Source organism: Moschus berezovskii, chromosome 22 (assembly GCF_049115385.1).
Source record: "Moschus berezovskii isolate FMDL1 chromosome 22, NW_MosBer_1.0, whole genome shotgun sequence".
NCBI lineage: Eukaryota > Metazoa > Chordata > Mammalia > Artiodactyla > Moschidae > Moschus > Moschus berezovskii.
Window position 1 is genome coordinate 10638941 of NC_142481.1, and position 23720 is coordinate 10662660.

General features: G+C 48.6%; 2 protein-coding genes across 3 annotated transcripts in view; one reads left to right on the forward strand and one right to left on the reverse strand.

Annotated features, from left to right (window-relative positions):
• OPA3 (outer mitochondrial membrane lipid metabolism regulator OPA3) overlaps positions 1-23720 on the forward strand; it is a 62105-nt gene that overhangs the window by 27830 nt on the left and 10555 nt on the right. Inside the window, exon 2 of one of the 2 annotated variants that reach the window (XM_055411863.2) lies at positions 7442-14625. The exons of the other annotated variant lie outside the window; for it this stretch is intronic. Coding sequence (XP_055267838.1) covers positions 7442-7860 — 419 coding nt within the window. The 3' untranslated portion in view covers positions 7861-14625. Of the gene's footprint in view, positions 1-7441; positions 14626-23720 lie in introns of those variants that run through there. 2 annotated transcript variants of the gene reach the window in all.
• LOC129546667 (uncharacterized) lies at positions 14783-21803 on the reverse strand. The gene is made up of 5 exons (XM_088830632.1): positions 21696-21803; positions 21574-21624; positions 18801-19015; positions 17633-17764; positions 14783-14911 (listed from the first exon to the last, which is right to left on the reverse strand). The coding sequence occupies exons 1-3, from the start codon at positions 21775-21777 to the stop codon at positions 18801-18803; spliced, it is 348 nt and encodes a 115-aa protein (XP_088686758.1). The 5' UTR covers positions 21778-21803; the 3' UTR covers positions 14783-14911; positions 17633-17764.

Sequence of the window (23720 nt, forward strand, 5' to 3'; positions counted from 1 at the left end):
GCCTAACACATGATCTATAATTGGAGAACATTCCGTGTATACTTGAGACTTGAGAAGAATGTGTTTTCTGTGACTTTTGGATAGAATATTTGGCTTAGACAAGTCTTTTAAATGTATTTGTGTTTTCAGAATTACATTAATTACTAATGTTGTCAAAGGAACATGAGTACCTAAAGAGTCAAATACATCTGTGATTTATGAGAAAAAGAAGAAAACTCAACCGTCTTCTTTTCTACCTCAGTTCCTGTTCCCCAGGAACTATTTTATCTGTTTTACCACCGTATTGTATTTGTATTTACCACCGTATTTTCAAAAATTGTTTTCCCTCTTAGAACTACTTTTGCTGATTCCCATGAGTTTTGATATGTTGTATTTCATTTTCATTCATCTCAAAGTATTTTTTTAAATTTCTCTTTCAATTTCTTCATTGATCCATTTGTTGTGCAATATATGTTGCTTAATTTCCTTTAAAATTTAAAAATAGAACTATATATGATCCAGTAATTCCACTCCTAGGCATATATCTGGAAAAAACAGAAACACTAATTTGAAAAGATACATGCACCCCAGTGTACATCGCAGCACTTTACAATAGCCATGACACAGGAACAACCCAAGTGCCCATCAATAGATGACTGTGATTTTGCTGGGAAGAAGGGGGACCTCAGTCCTTGTCTTCTTTGAAGGAAAAATTTAGCAGGGAGACTAAGACTGTGAAACAAAAATAAAGCATTTATTAGAAGCAAAGTATGTGTAGAAGAAAACACAGGGGAACTCAGAGTGAGTTGTGCGTCAATAGAAGAGATTTAAGTCGCTTATATCCAGGCAGTCTTTGGGTTGCCTCTGACACCATCTGTCAGCCAAGATCAGTTCCAACATGAAGGTTTCTGGGAGATTGGCAAGACAAATTATGGGCTGATGTCTCCTCCCTCCCTTTTTCTCTCCCCTCGACTGAGGACCTTCTCTGCCAGTGTGTCAGGCAGGGAAATCCCTTTAACCACAAGAATTAGAAGAATGTGGTTGCTTTGGCTTTTACCCAATCAAGGCCCAGTAGTCCTGATGGTACCTTATATGTCCAAGTATCAGCCAGGAAACCAGTTGGAGCTGTTTAACCTGGGGCCCCATCTATCTCCTGCCTCAGCTGGATTAAAAGGATGTGAGATATATATCTAATATGATGTGTGTGTGTGTGTACATACATATATATAGAGAGAGGTGTGTGTGTGTGTAATGAAATATTACTTGGCCATAAAAAGTAAATAGTGCCATTTACAGCACCATGGATGAAACTAGAGAGTGTTATGCTTAGTGAAATAAGTCAGACAGAAAAAAAGGAAAACACTATTTGATATCACCTATATGTGGAATCTAAAAAATAATACAAATGAACGTATATGTAGAACATAAACAGACACACAGATACAGAAAACAAATTTGTGGTTATCAAAGAGGAAAGGGAATGGGAAGGGACCAATTAGGGGCATGGGATTAACAGATACAAACTATATATGAAGTAGATAAGCAACAAGGATTCACTGTATCGCACAGGGAATTGTACACATTATCTTGTAATAATCTGTAATAGAGTATAATTTGTGAAAAGAGTATCACTATGCTGTACACCTGAAACTCTTATTCACAATACATAATATATTCACGATATTGTAAATCAACATACCTCAGTTCAAAAGGAGAAGAAGTGAAGGTGGCAGTGTGCCACCCTGGTATGATGTTAAAAGTTCCAGCAGAGTGACTAAGGGCAGATGAGCAGGTTAGGCCAATCCCGCCTTTCTCTTGGCTAAAGCGACCTGTGAAATTCTCTCCCCCTTGGGAAGGGCAGCATTCTTGACTCCTGAGAGATAGGATAAACATCAAGCTTTATTTAAGATATAAACTTCAAAACAGACAAGAATGTTTGGACAAAATTTGGATGCTTATAGTGACATTAAATACAGTAAATTTGAGGACACCCAAAGGAAAGATGAGCCGTTCATCCACTCATTAAACGTTGCCTGAGTGCCTTCTCGATGCCAGGTGCTGGGCTGGGCATTTCTGGGAACCTGCCCTTCAGTCAAGCCTCCAGGCAGTGACAAAGGAGTTCCCCATGAAGCAGGGAGAATTTGCCAGAGGCCTCAAGAAACTTGAAAACAGTGAAACCAGTATTTTTGGTGAAAGGTCAAACAAGCCTGGGTGAAACTGATTTCTGTATCCATTTTAGAAGCAAGGAGTTCTACGTCCATATTTAAAGGAAAAAAAAATTCAACCTAGAATAAACAGTGTCATGATAAGGGAAGCCTGGGGGAGCTTCGGGAGCCTAGAGGATGTGTTTGATGCAGCCTAGCTATGAGAGGTGTCTTCCTCTAGGAAGAGAAGACTCCAGCTGAGACCTAAAAAATGAACTAGGCACAGTGGGAAAAGAGGAGTGGGGGGCTGGTATCCCAGGCAGAGGTGAACTCAGGTGTGAGACGGAAGGGCTAGCAGAATGGGCCTGCGCCCAGCCCTTGCGGAGCTCGTGACCCAGTGGGGGAGACAGATCTGTCACCAGTGACACCCAGGATTGATCAGGGCTGGCATGTAGGAGCCCAGGGAGCTGAGGATGCCCAGAGGGGTCTTAGTCCTGAAGAAGGAAGCACCTGACACACACCTTGCAGAACAACTAGGAGTTAGCAGGCATTTCATAGAGAAAAATCAACAAAGTCGAAAGATGTTTCTTTGAAAAGGTTAATACTACTCAAGGGGAAAGACACAGATTTCCATTAAAAGAGATGAAAGATGAATTCAGATCCTAACTCTAGGATGATAAGAGTATATCATGATCAACTATAGCCCCAAAATTTGGCAATGTAGAGGAAATGGACCATTTCCTTGAAAAACACAATTAATAATATTGACATAAGAAAAAATAGAAACTCTGAATAGCCCTATATCTGTTAGAGACATTGAATCTATAATTTAAAACCTTCCCCTTCAAGAAAATCGCAGGCCCAGATGGCTTCAGTGATAAATTCTTCCAAACATTTAAGAAAGAAAACGAGGTCATTACCCAAACTCTTCTAAATAATAGAGAAAGTGGAACACCTCCTTATTCACTGTATGAGCTGAATGAGATACTGATACCACAACCTAACAAGGTCATTATAAGAAAGAAAAATTTGAGGCCAAGATCCTTCTAAACATGGATTCAGATATCCTGAACAAAAACATTAGCAAGTAGAATCCAGCACTGTATAAGAAAGGTAATACATTATAACCTAGTGGGATTTAGTCCAAGACTACAGGGTTGGTCTAGCATTTTGAAAAGCAGTCAAATATGTGGGGGCCTAGTTTTGGACAATCTGTTCTTTCCCAGCCCTCTATTTGTCTTTCCTTGTACCAGTACTGTCTTGTCTTAATTACTTTAGCTTTGTAGTTAGTCTTGAAATCTGATTATGTAAATCTTCAAACTTTGATCTTCTTTAAAATTTTCTATTCTTAGGACCTCTACATTTCCTGTGAATTTTAGGGTCAGCTTGTCCCTAACAACAAAATACTTCATTAGGATGTGTGTTGGGATTGTCTGGGTTATGCAATGCCCTGTGATTCAGCACTTTCATTCCTGGGAAAGCTTCCTACTGTAGGCTCCCTGAGTGTCCATCCGTGAGGTGTGGGTGAATGAACTGTTCAGTCAACACAGTGGATGAACTGAACACATGGCAACACCATGGATCTCACATACTGTTGAGCAAAAGAAGTCAGAACAGAAGGAGTGATAGAGTGATCTATCACGAGGAAGACAGAATAGGATTTAAGGGAACGTATCATCTATCATAAGAGGTCAGAACGGTGATTTTAGGAGTACCGACTGGAAGAGGGCTTGAGGGTGGGAACCATTTGGAGAGTGGGAATGTCCCAGATCTTGATCTCGGAGATGATTACATATGACAAAATCATCCAGCTCCTGGGGCAGAATAGGTACCTGCATATGTGTGGCTGAGTCCCTTCACTGTTCACCTGAAACTATCACAACACTGTTTGTTAATCAGCTACACTCCAATACAAAATAAATTTTTTAAAAAAATTATCCAGCTCTACAGTTAATATTTGTGTACTTTGTGTAAGTTATATTTCACTAAAAAGGGAAAAAAAGAATGGATGGTGGGGGTCACTGGAGAGAAAGTTATTTACATAACTTAGCTGTATCATCACTGTGTACCAGCCCCAGCCAAATGGAAAATGGAGTTTAAAATACCACGAATAATAATGGAAAAACTATTAGTACCTAGGAATAAATAAAATTAGAGAAATGCAAGGCTGGCAGAAAGAATGCAAGGCTAAGTGGAGAGAGAGACCACACTCATGGATTGACAGACTCAGTGTTGGGGAGATGTCACTGCCCTAAACACGATCTGTAGATTTGGGGATTCCAACCAAAGTGTAGGACAGTGGCTTTCAGCCTTTTGCCCATGTTCCAGTCGCACACAGTCACATAGTCCCACACAAAACAAGAATAAAAGTTTTGTGAAACAGTCCTTGCCCTGAGTACATAAAATTTGCTTGGACGTTTTATAGTCTTTTTTTGTTGTTGTTATATCGATGAGCTTGGGGGTTTTTTTGTTGTTTTAGTTCCACATGTAAATGAGATCATAGGGTATCTGTCTTTCTCTGACCAACTAGAGTAATGCCTCCAAATCCATCTAATATTTTCTATTATGTTGCAGGAAGGGTACCCCTTCCAGGGCCCGAGAGTGTGCTCTTTTCTAACACCTGGAAATGCATTGTCTGAGGAGACACACGTGCTGACAAAGCAAAAGACTTCGTTGGGAAGGGGCACCTGGGTGGAGAGCAGAAGGGTAAGGGAACCCAGGAGTACTGCTCTGCCACGTGGCTCGCCATCTCAGGTTTTACGGTGATGGGGTTAGTTTCCCGGTTGCCTCTGACCAATCATTCTGACTCAGGGTCCTTCCTGGTAGTTTGTGCATCACTTAGCCAAGAGGGATTCCAGCGTGAGGGTTTCTGGGAGGTTGGCAGGATATACCATCTCCTCCCTCCTCCATTGGCTTCCCGAAAGGTGGCGCTAGTGGTAAAGAACCCGCCTGCTAATGCAGGAGGCATAAGCAACTTGGATTCAGTCCCTGGGTTGGGAAGATTCCCTGGAGGAGGGCACGGCAACTCCCTGTAGCATTCTTGCCTGGAGAATCCCATGGACAGAGGAGTCTGGCGGGCTACAGTCCATAGGGTCGCAAAGGGTCAGACACGACTGAAGTGACTTAGCACTCACCCTCCTCCTCGGGCTCCTTCTGAATTCTGGGCTCATTTACAGGCCGTGCTGTGGGCGGGCGTACCCTCTCTCCTTTGGTCCCTTCTGAATTCGCTGGGTTAGTATTTGTCGGCAGTATGTCATTCTTTATCAGGGCCTCCTATTGCAACACAGGCATGCAAGTGGTTATCATCATACCTGAGCAAGGTCAGTCACCAGTTCCCTCAAAATTACATTCTTGCTTATATTTTTAATGATAGTTTGTGCAACCACACTGACCTCATGACCCACTTATGGGATGAGATATGCAGTTTGAGAACTGTCATGCAAGAGAAGATCAAGTCATCCCTGAAAATCATTGTCCAGCCAACTGACATGTGCTCCATGGAGTAAGACTAGAGAAGCTGGCTGACCCTGATCCTGAGGACACATCAAGGCATCCAGTCCCCTCTGCCAGGCGGCCCCCACCCTCACACAGCCAGCCCATCACAGGGACTCCTTTCTAGCATAGTCCCGTCACACCGAACAGTGTCTCCATGATTGTTGCCTTGTATGGGCCATTTATTTTCATTTTTCTGACTTGTCTGATGCACAGAGTGCTAGAGGCTATACTATAGCCCCTGACCAGCCAGTGTGTTAAACCTTGATCTTGAGAAAAAATGGTCTGGCCTAGGGAGATTGGGGGGTTCGAAGTGGAGAGGGGAAGAGGGGCTGCTGGCTTCCTCCTCAGCCATGTTGAGAGCCAAGGGAGATGGTGAGAAGAGTGTAAATATAAGAATAAAATATATATTACAGATCACTTGTAGGAATGGGGAGCAGAGAGGCCAGGGAAAGACAAGGTGCTCATCTCTTATGGTATGGCTGAGGGACCAATAGGAGATACAAAAGATATCATTTCTGTTGTGTTAGGAATACGACATTTTCAAACACCTGGAGCATCCTTTCTTTGAAGTATTACCGAAATCCACATACTCTTGTGATTTGGTGCCTGCCATTGCACAGTTTATAAGAAAAAAAAAAAAGAGCAAGTTCTTCTTTTACACTCAAATTTTATATTGTCCCTTTTTGTCCTTGAAATTATACTTAGAGTTTCGTTCCCCAAAGAATTCTGTGTAATGAATGATGTATCAGCCACCAAAATATGTACAGAAATTCAAATTTGAATCTGTTTAATTTCCTGTGTAAGGTTCTAAATGTTAAAATATTTTCTTCTGATTTGAATTGCCTTTAAAATTATTGGTCCAAAAAATAAAATTATTAGTCCACAATCAAAACATTTTATGTGTTCTACATTTTCTGGATAATTATTAAACATTAAAAGTAAAATGAGAGGTAGAAAAATGAATCTCCAGATGAGCCAGAAAACAGGGCATCAACTCCAATAATCCCGAGTATCTTTGGATGAATGTTGACTGTCATATGAGCGAGTCAGGGCTCAGCATCCATTATGCCTAGGTTTCTAAGACTCAAATGCTAAGAATCTTCCTTCACAAAGAAACAGCTAGGCAAGGAAGTTTTTTGTTCCAGCAGCATCAGTCAGCTCTGAGCTTCTTCCAGGATATGTGCCCAGAACCTCACCATGAGGAGCTCCATCTTCAGAGTCGATGAAGATCTAGGCTGGGAGCCAGACTTGCAGAGGCTTGGGCACCCTGTGCTCACAGTCGCTTAGCACCCATTCCCACATTTCAGCTGCCCTTACTTTGGATCCAGGAGGCGCCCCCCTCCCCAGCCCCACCGTCTTGCCGCTGCATTTGGGGATGATCTGGAAAGAAAGGGTTCTGCCTTTCTCAAGTGGGTGGGGTGATGGTACCCAGGGAGGTGGCTTGAGAGACAAGCAGAAGGAGCTAAGCTTTCAGCAGTTGACCCTTTCTTTACACCTCCTGGGACTTTGAGCCCTAGGAGCTCCTAGTGACCTTCCAGGAGCTTGGTCCCTAGACTCAGAACCTCCCCTCTGGGGCACAATTTCTCATTCCTGGCCCCTTGCCAGAATCTTCTGGGAGATTTAAAGGATGCCCTCAGGGTCACCCCAAGAGGGGTGACTTGGCGTTCCTCAGACCAGGCCAGGGGCAGGGTCTTCTTTAAAGCACCCCCCTGGTGATTTTGGCTGCTGTGTCCCCAGTTCTCTGACCTGGACACCAAGGCGTGGAAGGGCGGGGGTGGCAGGGGGCCCTGAGCGCACGACCTGACCCCTCTCTTCCCCCGCAGTGTACCACTGGGTGGAGATGCGGACCAAGATGCGCATCATGGGCTTCAGGGGCACGGTCATCAAGCCGCTGAACGAGGAGGCGGCCGCCGAGCTGGGCGCCGAGCTGCTGGGCGAGGCCACCATCTTCATCGTGGGCGGCAGCTGCCTGGTGCTGGAGTACTGGCGCCACCAGGCGCAGCAGCGGCGCAAGGAGGAGGAGCAGCGCGCCGCCTGGGACGCGATGCGGGACGAGGTGGGCCACCTGGCGCTGGCGCTCGAGGCCCTGCAGGCGCAGGTGCAGGCGGCGCCGCCAAAGGGCGCCCTGGAGGAGCTGCAGGCGCAGATGCGAGAGGTGCGCGCCCAGCTGAGCGCCGGGGACCCGCCGTCCACCCCCGGGGCCGCATCCACCTCCCAGGCAGCGTCCTCACCCAAGAAGTAGGAGCTTGCTGAAGCCTGAACTGGGACGTGGCCGTGTGTGCCCTGATGTGGCCTTCTCCCTGCGTTACCCTTGCCTGTGCTGGCCCAGGGGAAACCACCAGGATGTGGATGGATGGAACTTGGCTTAGGTCACCCTGCTGCTGACCGGTGATACTTTCCTACTGTGACCAGTGGCCGGCAGGCGAAGCATTACAACGTGGCCCCTCCAGCCTCTGACTCAGGTGGTGCAGTCCGCAGTGCTCACCTCTCCCTCCTCCTCCAAACCGGGCAGACCCAGGGCCCGGCCAGCAGGACAGCAGGCTCACTCCTCTGGCAGAAGACCTGGAACCGTACTTGAGCCAGATCAACCTGTCAGCCCCCCATTTACGGTGATCAGTGTTACGTTCCCTGGGACGCTCATCCTTGACACCAGAATACCTCCTTCCCTTTGTCAGGTGGCGCCGGCCACTGTGAGGAAATGCAGTGTCTTTCAAAGCGCTTCTGCCTCCCTCACCTTCTAAGGTGGGCTCTCTGGGTATCACTCCTCTCTTTGAGGGGAAAAAACGGCGATCTTGGCTTACAGTTGATCCGTCAAATATTATATATTTCCCCTTAACCTGATCCATGGTCTCTTCCCCCGAGACACTCAAATAGAATTTTCCAACAGAACCAACCGCCACCCCCTTCCTTCAGTCTAGGGCACAACCCACTGGAATGGCTGTGCAGGGTCTTCTAGCAGTGCCCTACCACTCCCACTTCTGGTGGAAAATTCGGTCCTGCCAATGGCTAGTCTGGCCTGTCTTGCAGCCTGTCCTCAGAGTCCCAGGCCTTTCCTGACGTGGCCTTTCCTGCCTTCCCTCTGTCTTCTTCAGTGGCGTCGCTCAGGGGACTGGGTGCCATGGATTAGATGACTGCATCCCCATGTTCCATCAGATCTGTAGATCTGTGTCCTCTTGCCCTCCTCTCATTGGGCTCTGGTCCAGCAGCCCCTCTTCACACAGTGTTACCCTCCCGCCTCCAATCCCTAAGTCCCACCTCCATCCCACTGGGCTTAGCTACCAGTTGGTCTTACCTTTGTTATTAGTTTCCAGGACTGCCATAACAAATTACCCCAGACTCAGTAGCTTAAAGCAATAGGAGTTTAGGGACTTCCCTAGCAGTCCAGGGATTAAGGCTCTGTGCTTCTAGTGCAGGGGGTGCAGGTTCGGTCCCTGGTTGGGGAACTAAGATCCTACATGCTGCAGGGTGGCCAAAACAACTAAACCAGAAAAAAAAAAAAACCCACAACTAGAGGAGTTGTGGAGGTCAGAGATTTGAAACCAGGGTGTTCACAGATCTCCCTCCCTCCATGGGCTCTAGTGGAGGACGCTTTCTTGCCTCTTCAGCTTCTGTGCCTCAGGCATCCCTTGGCTTGTGGCCACATGTCCCCAGCCTCTGCCTCCATCTTCCCATGGCCTTCTCTTCCTCCCTGTCTCTTGTGAAGACTCCTGTCTTTGGATTTAAGGCTCACCCTAAATCAAGGATGATTTCACGTCAAGATCCTTGACTTAATTACATCAAAGACTCTCTGCAAATAAGCTCCCATAATTTCCTGGGTGAGGCAGCCCAGGAGTACGTTGGGACTCCTGCCAACCCCGTGGGACCTTTGGGGAAGCACAAGGGTGAGAGGAGCAGACCAGGAACCGTCCTTCACAACGTGGCTTCTCTTCCAAGACTCACCTCTGAAGCAGGAGGGTCCGGGCCCCGCCAGCCAGCATTCTGTCTTTCAGGCTGTTGCTGTGGTTTAGTCGCTCAGTCGTGTCGGACTCATGCGACCCCATGGACCATAGCCCACCAGGCTCCTCTGTCATGGGCTTTTCCAGGCAAGAATACTGGACTGGGTTGCCATTTCCTTCTCCAGGGGATCTTCTTGACCCAGGGATCAAACCTGTGTCTCCTGCATTAGCAGGCGGATTCTTTACCACTGAGCCACCTGGGAAGCCCCTTTCAGGCTGTAGATGTTGCTTACTTAAAGGAGCCCTGGAGTGAGGAAGTCATCTGAAGGATGTGTGTGAGAATCATGAGCTGATCTCCAGAACAGGTACAAGGCTTATTAAAGTTAGGAGAGAAGCAAGAAGAAAGATGAGAGGGAGGTGGACTACTCGGGGAGGGGCTGCGAAAGGAGGGGGTGCAATTCTCTATCAGAACAGCCCCCTGTTACACTCAGGATCTTAGCATTTGACGAATGAGGTGAGACCCATCCCACCTGTTTCCCAGCAGTTGTAGGTGGAGTGGGAGGGGCCAGCTTTCTCTTCCTTCCTCCCTCACCTTCCTTCCCCAGGGGAGTAAAACCATATGGACACAAGACCTACCCAGATAGAAAACCAAGAAACTGGGGTTCTGAGACAGCATCTTAATTCCTTCTAGAAAAGCCTCCACTGACGTAGAGGGAGCTGAGGAGGTGGGCCCAGGTGACTTGGTAGGTTAAATGATGAAGGGAAGAGAGAGCTGCCACAGGATGATGGAGTGGTTGGTGGAGCCAGGTGAGCCGGCTCAGTGCCTGTTTCCATGGTTACCTCTGGTGGGGGTGGGTCCCCTCTGGCACTGACACATCTCTGGATCAGGGTTTCTGGAGGCCAGGGACTGTAACTGCCCCCCACATCACGTCAGTGTCAATGACATCAATGTCCATGACCTCTCTTGTCAGTTAGATGTGGTCATTATCAGAGTGGTGGTGGTGGTGGTGGTGGTTTAGTTGCTAAGTCACGTCCGACTCTTGCAACCCCATGGGCTGTAGCCTGCTGGCTCCTTTCTTCATGGGATTCTCTAGGCAAGAATTCTGGAGTGGGTTGCTGTTTCCTTCTCCAGATCTTCCTGACCCAGGAATCAAACCCGAGTCTCCTGCACTGCAGGCAGAATCTTTACCAACTGAGCTACAAGGGAAGCCTCTGGTGGAGTTAATTACTGAGTTCCAGTTAGGCCCGGGGCACTGTTCTGAGTGCGTCACATAGTCAGCATAAGGTTATTTTCTTTGTTTCCTTGGTGAGGAAACCGAGGCACAGAGAGGGAAGGTCACCTACCCAGGGTCACACAGGAGGGGAAGAAGCAGAGGTGGGATGAGAAGACGGGCAGTCTGGGTTGGAGCGCCTACTCCCTGCGCCACCCTGACCCTGGTATAGTGCTGCTCTCGCACCTCGGACTCAGAACTCAGCCCTGACGCATACTCACGTGTGGCAAGACTTTGTGGGATGCAGCTGCTTCACCCACTGCGTGCGGGTGGGGTCAGCGCATGTGAGGGGAAAGAATCCCCCCAAAACGCACAAGACCATTACTCTGGTTTCCTGCTAGCTAAAATTTTGTATATCTATTTGTGACTTGGGAAAAGGGGTTAGAATAAATTTGAAATTCAAATTGGCTGTCTTCAAGTTGGTGTATTTTTTCCCCCACATTTAAAAATCCCTGTTAACCGTAGAAAAACTGTCCTTTGTTTATTCTTTCATTCAAAGAACTGTCACCGAGGGAATTGCCTGACTCTGTGCTTCCACTGCCTGGGGCAGGAGCTTGATCCCTGGGCTGGGAACTAAGATTCTGTGTGCCGCGCCTGACCAACAAACAAAGAAGCAACTGTCACCAAGGTGCCCACCATGTTCCTCATGTTCTGTGCAGAGCTGGTGACGCAGCTGTGAAGGAGACAGCCCCAACCCTACCCCCAGGGGGCTTACACTCCAGTGTTTCTCTTCCAATGTTATCTGCCCTGTGGTTATTTGGGAAGGAGGGACTCCTCCCCTCCTGAGGAGGGCTGTAAGCCATAAGAAGCAAATTCTTCAAGAGTGGCTCACAAAAGCCTCATCCGGTGTCCCGAGGACTCTGCCTCTCCCATCTTCTGGCAGGCCCTGTTGCCCTCCATGTTGGCTTCCCCGTTGGGCAGGCCCTTGCCTGGGGAGAGCCACCCCAGGAGAAAATGCACTTCCTCAAGCCCCCACCTGACCCACTGGCCCATCGCTGAGCTGGCCACTGTGGTGCTGTGGGGCCAGGCTGGGGTCCCCCAGCCCCCATAGGCAGAGAGGAGAAGCATGTTCAGAGGAGGGTGGAGAGGGCACCATCTACCTGCTTACTGGACACATGTTGACTGCGCTCCTGGCCCCATTCTACCTAGTAGCTGGGAGTCAGCCAGGAGCAACTGACAAGGCTGCCGTTACCACGGAGCCTTCAGCCAGTGCAGGGGCGTGGACAGTACAGGAAAAAAATAGGGTCTTCCCTGGTGGCTCAGTGGCGAAGAATCCACCTTCCAGTGCGGGGGCTGTGGGTTCGCTCCCTGGGGGTAGGTGGGGACTGAGAGCCCACATGTCTTGGGGCAGTTAAGCCCTCGGGCCACGACTACTGAGCCCACGTGCCACAGCTAGAGAGCTGTGCGCCGCATCGAAGACCCAGCACAGCCAGAAACAGGAAGGAAGGAAGAAGAAAAACGCATCCGTGTCTGGGTGATGAGGGCGGAGAAGAAAGAGTTCGGGGGTAATGGAGGTGGGGATGCAGACCAGCTGGTCAGGGAGGAGATGCCAGGAGCCCTGTTGGCAGCCGCCAGAGTGAGAAAGGGTTAATAGGCCCTGCACCGGTGCGGGGGTCTGCCTCTTCCTGGACCTGCAAGAGGCTCTGCTATGAGAATGGAGCTGGGGTCAGCGGACTAAGGGCCTGGCGCTGCCTGACTTTGGGAATAAAGATTTATTGGAATCCAGCCACGCTCATTTGTTTGTCTTTTTATGGCTCCTTTTGCACGGCAATGGCAGAGTTGAGTCATTTGTGAAAAATACCATTTTGCCTTCAAGGATGCAAATATTTACTATTTGGCCCTTTACATAAAAAGAGTTTACTGACCCCGGAACAGAATAAGCAAGGGAAGAAGGATTTGCAAAGAGCTCAAGAGGACAAAGGCTGGCCCCCTTGCCTCAGCTGGCACAACTCTGGAGGGGCCAACCAGCTTCGACACCCCTATCAGGTCAGCTCTTACACCCCCCTGCCTGGTCCTGCTTCCATCACTCCTCCAGTCCCCACCCACGGGAGCTACTCTCTGGAAATGCCACAGTAACCCTGCCGTTCTCAGATTGCAGAGTCTCCATCTCAATCTACAGCAGCAAGGTGAAATAAGACCTATATTTAATATAATCCACCATATATATGTATAATAATTCACAACTCACCCTCTATGTTGGATATACATAGTGTAATTCCTGCATTATGTGACATAGTATATAATGGAATATAAAAACATTTTATGTAATATGTCACATAACATTATATATGTTGTGTGTGTGTAAAATTTATCATTGCAATGAACATTTCAGTAATTTACCCTTAATATGTGCTGTGTAGTCTGATATCTCCTGTTTTATTGTGTTGCATTTAGAAAAACTACAGATAAATATGTATCATATACCTAATATGTATCATAAACATAAAATCCATCGTATCATAAAACACACGTATGTTAATATCATGTGTTATATAAGGTGGAGCGCTGAAGAATTGATGCTTTTGAACTGTGGTGCTGGAGAAGACTCCTGAGAGTTCCTTGGACAGCAAGGAGATCAAACCAGTCAATCTCAAGGGAAATCAACCCTGAATATTCATTGAAAGGACTGACACTTAAGCTGAAACTCCAATATTTTGGTCACCTGATGGGAACAGCTGATTCATTGGAAAAGTCCCTGATGCTGGGAAAGATTGAGGGCAGAAAGAGAAGAGGGCATCAGAGGATGAGGTGGCTGGATGGCATCTCCGAAGCAATGGACATGAAGCTTGAGCAAACTTTGGGAGATGGTGATGGACAGGGAGGCCTGGCACATTGCAGTCCATGGGGTCACAAAGAGTTGGACATGACTGGGTGATGGAATAACAGCAATGTTAATACCATACATACCTTGTTAGAACAAAATTTCGCTAAACAGTAATTGCCCTTATTGGTGTGTGATGAACTCTGTTACTTTCTATTCACTTTTTTTTTTTTTTTCAAGGAAAGCATACACATAGGTATGGATTACACTAACCTCCATAAAGCAGGCTGCCTTGGGCCATAGTGAAGACTTTGGCTTTTACTGTGGGGTGAGCAGGAGCCAAAGGAGGGCTCTGAGTGGAGGAGGATGTGAGCTGGCTTAGTTTTATCGGGAGCCCGGTACACACTGTGAGCGCAGGGCAAAACGAAGCTGCCAGCCCAGTGAAGAGGTGATTGTGATTGTCCAGGCAGTGGAGACAGTGAGGGTAGGGAGAAGTGGGATTCTGGGCACATTAATATTTCAAAAGTAGAGCAGACAGAATTTGCTCAGGGATGGGAGATGGGGAGTCACTGATGGCTTCAAGGTTTTTGCTCTGTGTATCGAGAAGGGACATGTTGGTGCCGAGGGGCTGAGGGTGCAGGAGAACCAGTGTGAGGAGATGTGGATAGCCTTCCCCTTCCCCACCCCACGGTCGTCTCAGATCTGGGTGCCCTCTGGCAGGCCTCGGTTATTCTGAATTGTAGCCGGCGGTGGCTGGTCCTGGGCACTCTCCTCACACTGTGTAACTGACATTGTTTATCTCCAGCGTGCCTCCATCAGGGGATGCTCCTGGGGTCCATTTGGGACACCCTGGAGGAAGGAGGCGACTGGAGGTGGCGGGCTTGGACTTGGGACTTTGGTCTTAAGGCTCTCCTCACCCTTGGAACAGCAGTGCTCAGGCCAGGCTCCCCAGAGGTGCCTCCACCACGTCAGGGCTCATATGGACCTGGTTTGGGGGGTATGTGAGCGCAGTGGGCTCTGTCTCACTCAGGGGTCACATCCCTGTACCTCAATATTTATATTTGAAAAGTGCACCGTCTCTTCCTAAAGTTCAGCCACTTCAGAGAGACCAAAGTTCCCTCCCTAAAAGGAATCTTGTTTCTGGTAGTGGCGGGGTGGGGGAACACGTTGGCAAGAACCCTTTTGGGAGTGGTCTGGCCGCGACACGCCTACTACAGATCTCCCTTTGTGGGCATGGGTGCCGTCCCTCTCTTCCCTCGTGACAGTCAGGGATCTGCCCACTCCTCGTTGGCCAGCATGAGTGTTTCCTCAGGGAGATGCCCAGAGCTGAAAGAAACAAATATATTAAAGACATTTATGCTGGGCTGTGTGCTCAGTCACTCAGCTGTGTCTGACTCTTTGCGACCCCATGGACTGTAGCCCGCCAGGCTCCTCTCTCCATGGAATTCCCTAGGCAAGAATACTGGAGTGGGTTGCCATGCCCTCCGCCAGGGGATCTTCCCAACCCAGGGATTGAACCCAGGTCTCCTGCATTGCTGGTGGATTCTTTACCGACTGAGCCACCAGGGAAGCCAAAGACATTTATAGTTAATATAAAAATACCTCATAGGGACTTCCCTGGTGGTCCAGTAGTTCGCACTCTGCGCTTCCACTGGAGGGGGCATGGGTTCGATCCCTGTTTGGGAAGCTTAAGATCCTGCAAGCTGCGTGGCATGGCCAAAAAAGGAATGCCCCTTAAAATCTCAGTGAAGTGTCAGAGGAACTGTCAACACTTGCACGGATCAAACTTAAAAAAAAATTTTCAGCCCATGCAAGTGCACGATGGAATTTCATTATTCTTTTAGTTTGCACTTTCTTGTTTTAACCCGTAGGATGAACATCTTTTCCGCTGCTTATTGGACATTCGTACTGCTTTTGAAAGATGCCTCTTTTCACTGTCTGTGAATTAATGTTCATTTCTGCCGGAGAAGGCAATGGCAAGCCACTCCAGTGCTCTTGCTTGGAGGGTCCCATGGATGGAGGAGCCTGAGGGTCGGACACGACTGAGCGACTTCACTTTCACTTTTCACTTTCACACATTGGAGAAGGAAATGGCAACCCACTCCAGTGTTCTTGCCTGGAGAATCCCAGGGATGGGGGAGCCTGGTGGGCTTCCATCTATGGGGTCACACAGAGTCAGACATGACTGAAGTGACTTAGCAGCAGCTGGTGTGTTTTGTCCTGCTGAAGTTTTTTCATTTTAAAGTAACCAAATCTGTGAGTCTTTTTCCTTTCAGGCACTTGTTTTGTTTGTTCGTTTCTGTGTTTATTTGAGAAGGGCTTCTCTACCCTAAGAATTTATATCTTCAATGTCTCCCTTCTCATATTTGTGTTAATGTTTCCTTTGTGCTTGCCATTCACTGAACTTGGGTTACGTTGCGTTTTGGTTTCTGATGAGTGTAAGGTTGGGTGCAATCTGCGATCTTCAGTTTCCAGATGTATGAGGGACTGGCGTCTCGAAGTGCGTGGAACGGTACACCCTTTCCATCCTCATCTGAGACTGGACAGCAGCGTCCGCCACGTGCCCCAGACACAAGTACCTCTTTCTTGATCCTGTTCTGTCAACCGTTTGTCCGTCCTGCACCAGCACCAGGTCTTTTGAATGCCAAGAGATTGAAAATATTTTTTGGTCTCTTCCAGGCAAACTGGTAGCCTCATCCTTGTTTTCAGACTTATCTGAGTACCTTTGTTCCTTGATATACATTTTCCAAAATTAATAGACTTTATTTTTTGAGAAGTTTTAGGCTTACAGAAGGGCTTCCCAGGTGGCTCAGTGGTAAAGAATCCGCCTGCCAATTCAGGAAACAAGGGTTCAATTCCTGGGTTGGGAAGATCCCCTGGAGAAGGGCATGGCAACCCACTCTAGTATTCTTGCCTGGAGAATCCCATGGACAGAGGAGGCTGATGGGCTATAGCTTATGGAGGTCACAAAAGAGTCAGACATGGCCTGGTGACTAAACAACAAGAAGGCTTACAGGAAAATTGAGCAGAAAGTATGGACAGGGCTTCGCTGGTGGCCCAGTGGTTAAGAATCTGGGTTGTAACTCAGGATGCAGGGTCAAGGATCTGACTTGCCTGGTGGCAATACGCCCCTACACAACTAGAGAGAAGCCTTCTCACCATGATGAAGAGCCCACATGACGTAACTGAGACCCTTCACAGCCAAATACATAAATAAAAGGTATTTTTTTTAAATATGGAGAATTCCCACATACCCTCCCCCCCCATGCACACATGTAATTGCCCCTACTATCAACGTCTTGCTTTAGCGTATTTGTTACCATTGAGGGGTCAGTATCAATGTATCACCAAAGCCCATAGTTTACATTAGGATTCACTCTTGGTTTTGTATCTTCTATGGGTTTGGACATATTTATAATGACACCCACTATTAGAAAATACAGAATGGTTTCACTGCCCTAAAATTCCCCCCTGTGCTCCACTTATTCATTGGTCCCTCTCTTACCCTGACCCTCTGCAGCACTGATCTTTTTACTGTCTTCTCCTTTCCCCGCCCCCTTTTTTTTTTATTTTAAAGCTATTTTGATGTGGACCATTTTTAAAATTTTGTTACAGTATTGCTTCTATTTTATGTTTTGATTTTTCGGCCCAAGGCACGTGAGTCCATCTTAGCTCCCCGGCCAGGGATTGAACCCACCCCGCCCCTGCACTAGAAGGCAAAGTCTTAGCCACTGGACTAAGGGAGTGAATAAGGGAGGTCCCTATCCCCTCCTCTCTTGAGGGCACTGCCCAAAGTCAGTGCCCACCAGAAACAGAGGAGAGGCACTGAGCTTCCCAGGAGCAGAGAAGGGCAGCCCAAATTGGAGAGAGGGGGTCTGGGGGTGGAGGGAAGTATCATGGCCCCAGCATTCCCCAACTTTCCAGGTGAGCATGAGACCAAGACCACTGATATCAACAGCTCATTTAAGCTGTCCACACTCAGGGGCAGAGCCTCACCCGTCACATTCTTGCTGTATATTTAAGCCCGGCCTCTGTGCCATTAGTTACCTGGGGTGATCTTTCAGAGTGAGACCTAAGATCCTGGGCGTGGTGAGTCACACTCGAAGAAGCATCGAGTTGGTTCCAAGGTTTTTGCCTCCCTCCCCAAGTGTGACTCAGAAGGCAGGTGGACGGGCTGCCCTGCAACACAGAATACTACATGTGACTGCGGGTTAGTGCCCGATTCCCAGGAGACCTCTTCTCACAGGGCCGGTGGGGCTCATGTCCCTGGGAGAAGTTCACTTGGATCCACAGAGGTTCCAATCCCAAGAAGGGAGATTGCTCTTGTCATTCCTGTTCTGTAACACCTGTTTGTGAAATGTAATCAGCCAGAAGGAAAAGAAGAATGTCCTGCATTTCTTGCCAGTTAACACGATGATTTGCTTTTCATCAAAACCAGATCAGAATGTGTGCCCATCAATATCAGGCTTGTTTTGTCAAGGACATGTTTGCTTGAGAATGCACACAGATCTAATCATCAGTCTTTGTTTTATTCTGTAATACACAGTGAAGAGAAAAACAAACACTCAGGTCACCACCAGCCCAGTTCAGAGACACGGCTGCCTGTTACCTTGGAAGTGTCTGTGGGATCCTCGAGGGAGGCAGCAGGCCCCACTGCAGTGTAGTGGCCCTCAGGTGATTTCCACCTGGTGGTGACTTCCAAAAACCAGGAGCCCCCACCCCTGCCTATGTTTGGACTCAGCCATTCTTGTGAGACACCCAGGGGACTTCCCATCACACACACACACACACACACACGGGGATCTGGGACCAGGGGACTTCCCATCACACACACACACACACACACACACACACACACGGGGATCTGGGACCTGGGACGGGGAGGGGCTCAGAGGAGGACAGAACACAAGAGGGACTGCCCCTCATGTCACTTGGAACGACTTTGAAAGGCCCCGCCCCCAACTCTGTTTGGAAGAGTTCTTGTGCATGCCCTTACCCTGATGACTGGTAGACTGGGCCCAGAGAGGGCAGAACACTTGTCTGAGGTCACACAGTAGGGAACTGGAATGCAACTAACTTCTTGGCACATATCCCTTGTCTGGTAGCAGACAAGCCCCTCAGAGGAGGACAGAGCTCCCGGGAAGGAAGGAGAGAGAAAAGGGTCTCTGTGACCCCCAGGGCAGACAGAGAGGCTACCAGCGGGGTCAGGACCTACCTAGAGCTTTCTGGGTGTACATACTGCAGTCTTCAGCCTCTGACTTTTCCGGGTCCATGGGGCTGACCATGAACTTCCCCCAGGTTTGGCAGCACCTCTGCATGGCGGGTGGAAAGGGTAGAAGCCTCTGCAGCAGCTCCACTTCCGGTCCTTGGGGTCCAGCGCCAGGCTGCCGCAGAGCCGCCAGCGCTCCTTTCTCACGACCAGCACCTCGCCTGCGGGCCAGACTCGGCTCAGTGGGAGGGCCTGGGCGGAGGGGCCCTGACCTCACATCCATTTGTGTGGTTTTTTGGCTTGCTCTCCAGATGTTGGCAGTAAAAGCAGGGAGTCCTAACTACTGGACCACCAAGGAGTTCCCTCTTCCCTTGTGTTTTTTTCTCGAATACCTTTATTAAGATAGAATCCAGCGGACTTCACTAGTGGTCCAGTGGCTAGAACTCCGAGGTCCCAGTGTAGGCAACCCTGGTTTGATCCCTGGTCAGGGGACTATCGGGCCTTCCCTGGTGGCTCAGCGGTAAAAGAACCTGCCTGTGATGCAGGAGACGTGGAGACGCAGGTTCGATCCCTGGGTTGGGAGGATCCCTTGGAGAAGGAAATGGCAACCCTCTGTAACAATCTAGCCTGGAAAATCCCATGGACAGAGGAGCCTGGCGGGCTACAGTCCGTGGGGTCACAAAAAGTTGGACACAACTGAGGGACTAAACAACCATAGGGAACTAGATCCCACATGCCACAACTAAACCATTCTGCACGCTGCAGCAGCAGATCAAAGATCCCATGTGCCACAGCTAGGGCCCGGCACAGCCAAATACATTCAGTTCAGTTCAGTTCAATTCAGTCGCTCAGTCGTGTCCAACTCTTTGCGACCCCATGAATCACAGCACACCAGGCCTCCCTGTCCATCACCAACTCCCGGAGTTCACTCAAACTCATGTCCATCGAATCGGTGATGCCATCCAGCCATCAAAATAGAGAGAAACTGACAACAGCAACAACAAAGAGATAGAATTCAGGGACTTCTCTGGTGGTTCAGTGGCTGAGACTCCAAGCTCCAAGTGCAGGATCCCTGATCAGGGAACTAAGTCCCACAGGCTGCAACTGAGTTTAAGTGGCCATAACTAAAAAAGATCCCGCATACCCAAACTAAAAGATCCCCCATGCACAACATTTGACAGTGAAGATCCCACCTATAGCAACTAAAAACCAGCAGAGCCAAACAGATAAATTTTTTTAAAAAATTATTTTAAAAAGGTAGAATTCACATATCATACGATTCACCCATTTCAAGCATACATGGTTTTTAGTATATTTTCAGAGTTGTGGAATCACTGCTACAATTGATTTCAGAAGGTGTTCAATCACCCTAAAAAGAAACCCTGTGTCCATCAGCAGTCGCTCCTCTCTTCCTCCCACTTCCCCACACGCCCCAGCCTCGGGCAACCACCACCAGTCTACTTGCTGTCTATTCTGGACACTGCCCCATTTTCCATTTCCACCAGCAGTATATGAGTGCTGATTTCCCCACATCCTCGCCAGTCCATGATGTCCGAGTCTCTGATTACAGCCATTCCTTTGTGGGTGGGAAGTGGTATCTCCTTGTGGTTTTGATCTGTATTTCCCTGCACCCATGTATCCCTTAGCCAGCACTGAGGTCCAGTGTCCAGTTCACCTCTGTCCCCAGAGCACACGTGCCCTCTTTCCTCTCGCTACCTCCTCATCTGCCTTCCTCCCGGCCCAGGGGTGTGGCTTCTGTGCTGAGTTCTCTGGCCCTCAGTGGGCAGAGTTACAGCCACTCACCTTGGGTGCCCCGTCACAGCAAAAGAAGTGCATACAGCCAGTGGTCATTAAAAAAAACGTACTGATCGGCCTCCCTCACGTTCCAGAAAGAGAATGGGACAGTAAGGAGAACTTCCCTGGCAGTCCAGTGACTAAGACTCCGTGCTCACAATGCAGGGGGCCAGGGTGGGTTTGATCCCTGGTCAGGGAACTAGATCCCACGTGCAGTGACTAAGACCCAGCGAAAATGAAAAAATAAGTTGTTTTTTTTTTTTAAGTAGAGGAAAGACAACTTGCCAGGTCAAGGTTTAAGCCCCGTTTTTTCCCCTCACCTCAGGCAATTAACTTCACCCCTCTGAGCCACACTTTCCCCATCCCTAAAATGGGATTGTCTGCTTCGTGGGGGTGTCACCAGAGTGAAAGTGGCTGTCGGGCAGTGATGATAGAGAAGCTTCCCCAGCTGAGCTTCTTGTAGAAAGGGACTCTTGACCATGACTCATCTGGGCTTCCCGTGTGGGAAATCAGTAAAGAACCTGCCCGCCAGTGCAGGAGATGCAAGAGAGAAGAGTTCCATCCCTGGGTTGGGAAGATACCCTGGAGGCGGGCATGGCAACCTGGTCCAGTATTCTTGCCTGGAGAATCCCATGGACAGAGGAGCCTGGCAGGCTACAGTCCAGGGGGTTGCAAAGAGTCGGACACAACTGAGCACAGCACGGTTACAATTACTTGACTCAGCTGACCCCTCCCCATCTCCTTCCAAGCCCCATTTCTTCTCCCTCCTGGGAAGCGCCCCCCCTACCCCGCAGCACAGGGGGCTGGCAGAGGGGATCCTCCCAGAGGCAACCCCAGAACCCGAGGGTGGAAAGTGGGTCAGAATTCTGCTCTCAGGCTGGCATTTCAGCTGAGCAGGAGCACAGAGGTGGAAGCTGGGCCCCCCCGCACTGCCCGGCCACCCCAGAGGAGCTGGGCTTCCCTGCCCCACAACAGCCCTGCTCACCTTTGGAGGCGTGAGGCCAGCCTTGCAGGCATGGGAACAGCAGGAGGAGAGCTGCAGGAGAGAGAGGCATGAGGGTCTGCCAGGGAGCTGGGCCGGAGGAGGGGGCGGGGAGAGGCCTGTACCTGAGCAGATGAGGAGTCGGGACCCTCTGCTGACTCTGACCCTGGGCCCCGGCCTGCCTCTGGCTGCTTCCGGCTGCCACATGTCATGGAGGCACCCCGGGAAGACAGCTTCTGCCTCCAGCTGTCTGCCCTGCAAAGTCAGTCAACAGTGTGCTCCAGATGACAATGTATCTTTAGTGTTAATAATAAAGAATATATGCAGATGTTTTCACAACTGCTAATAGCATTTCAGAATCATCCATAAATTCCTAAAGGATGGGTGTGTATTTGTTATGCTAATGAGATTACTCAAACCAGGCCAGTCACCAGAAAGCCCTATGAATAAGGTATAGATAGAAGATTTACAGCGTTGTGATTTTATTTTATCAGAGTATGTAGTTAATTTACCATGTTGTGTTAAATTATACATATATATTCAATTATACATTGTATTTTTTTCAGATTGTTTTCCATTATAGGTACCGAGTAGAGTTCTCTGCGCTGTAAAGTAGGCCCTTCTTATTTACCTGTTTTATATATAGTAATGTGTTTGTGTGAATCCCAAACTCCTAATTTATCTCTCCCCACCTCAGACCCCCAGAGGGTTGTGACTTTAAACTAGCCATATTGAGACCACCAAGTTCAATCACTTGGCGGAAAATTTCATCACACCTGATGGAACAGTGCTTCCTGGGTGGCACCCTGATTCCTGTTCTGATTCTCAGGGAGAGAGCCAGGAAGCTCTCCTAAATCTCACCCTCTGTGCATCTTTTATAATGAAACTGTAATTGCAAGTATGTTTATAATGTTTTTAGGGCATCTATGAGTTATTCTAGACAGTTTTGAACCTGAGAGAATTGTGGCACCCCGAATTTGTAACCAGTCAGTCAGAAGTGCACATGGCTGGGGAACCCCACTTGTGGTTGAGGTCTGGAGTCGGGGCAGTCTCCTGGGATGGCCCATCCAGTATGGGGTCTGCACTAACTCTGGGTGATCATCATCCGGGTTATATTGCAGTGCACCCAGTTGGTGTTGACCAGTTGGCTGTGAAATGGAGCAGTACCTAAACCAATTTCTCATTACCAGGTTACCTTTTCTTTTTAAATTGTGGCAAAATACACACGATTTTCCCCTGGTGGCTCAGCAGTAAAGAATCCACCTGCCAATGCAGGAGATGCAAGAAAAATGCATCTTTACCTCTTCAGAAAGTAATTATGGGAATAATAAAGAAAGAAAGAAAGTGAAGTCGCTCAGTCATGTCCAACTCTTTGCAACCCCATGAACTGTAGCATGCCAGGCTCCTCTGTCCATGGGATTCTCCAGGCAAGAATATTAGAGTGGGTTGCTATTTCCTTCTCCAGGGGATCTTCTGGACCCAGGGGTCGAACCCAGGTCTCCCGCATTGCAGGCAGATGCTTTAACCTCTGAGCCACCAGGGCAGACCCCGAATAATAAATGAGAATAATAATAAATGGGATAATAATGGGAATAATAAATGACTACTATTCTTTGAGTCTTAGAAGGGTAGATACAAGGGGTGCCTGGAGAGGGAGGTGAGACAGAAAAGGAAGGAAGTCTTTATAGGATATGTTAGTGAGCAGGTTACTCCTGTACCTGGGGCTCAGTCTTGCAGGGAGCCCCCCAAGAGACAGCGTATAAGGTACCCCAGAGTTTGCTGCTCTGTTCTTCTGAGTTTCCCATGAGCTTTGAGTTTTAAGCTTAGAAGATGGACATGTCACACACCAAACAGCGGCTCCACTTCTACTTGATCTGAAAGGCAGCATCAGGACACCTTGGTTACTGGAAGGGAAGGACCTTCCCAAACAGCCACGCTAGGCAGAAAGGTGTCCACAAGGACCTTGGACTAAATCTTTGTGCATGCCAGTGAACCCACCTGCCAATACAGAAGATGGGTTCGGTCCCTGGGTAGAGAGGATCCCCTGGAGAAGGAAATGGCAACCCACGTCAGTATTCTTGCCTGGGAAATCCCACGAACAGAGGAGCCTGGCAGTCTACAGTCCATGGTGTTGCAGAGTCTTACAGGAC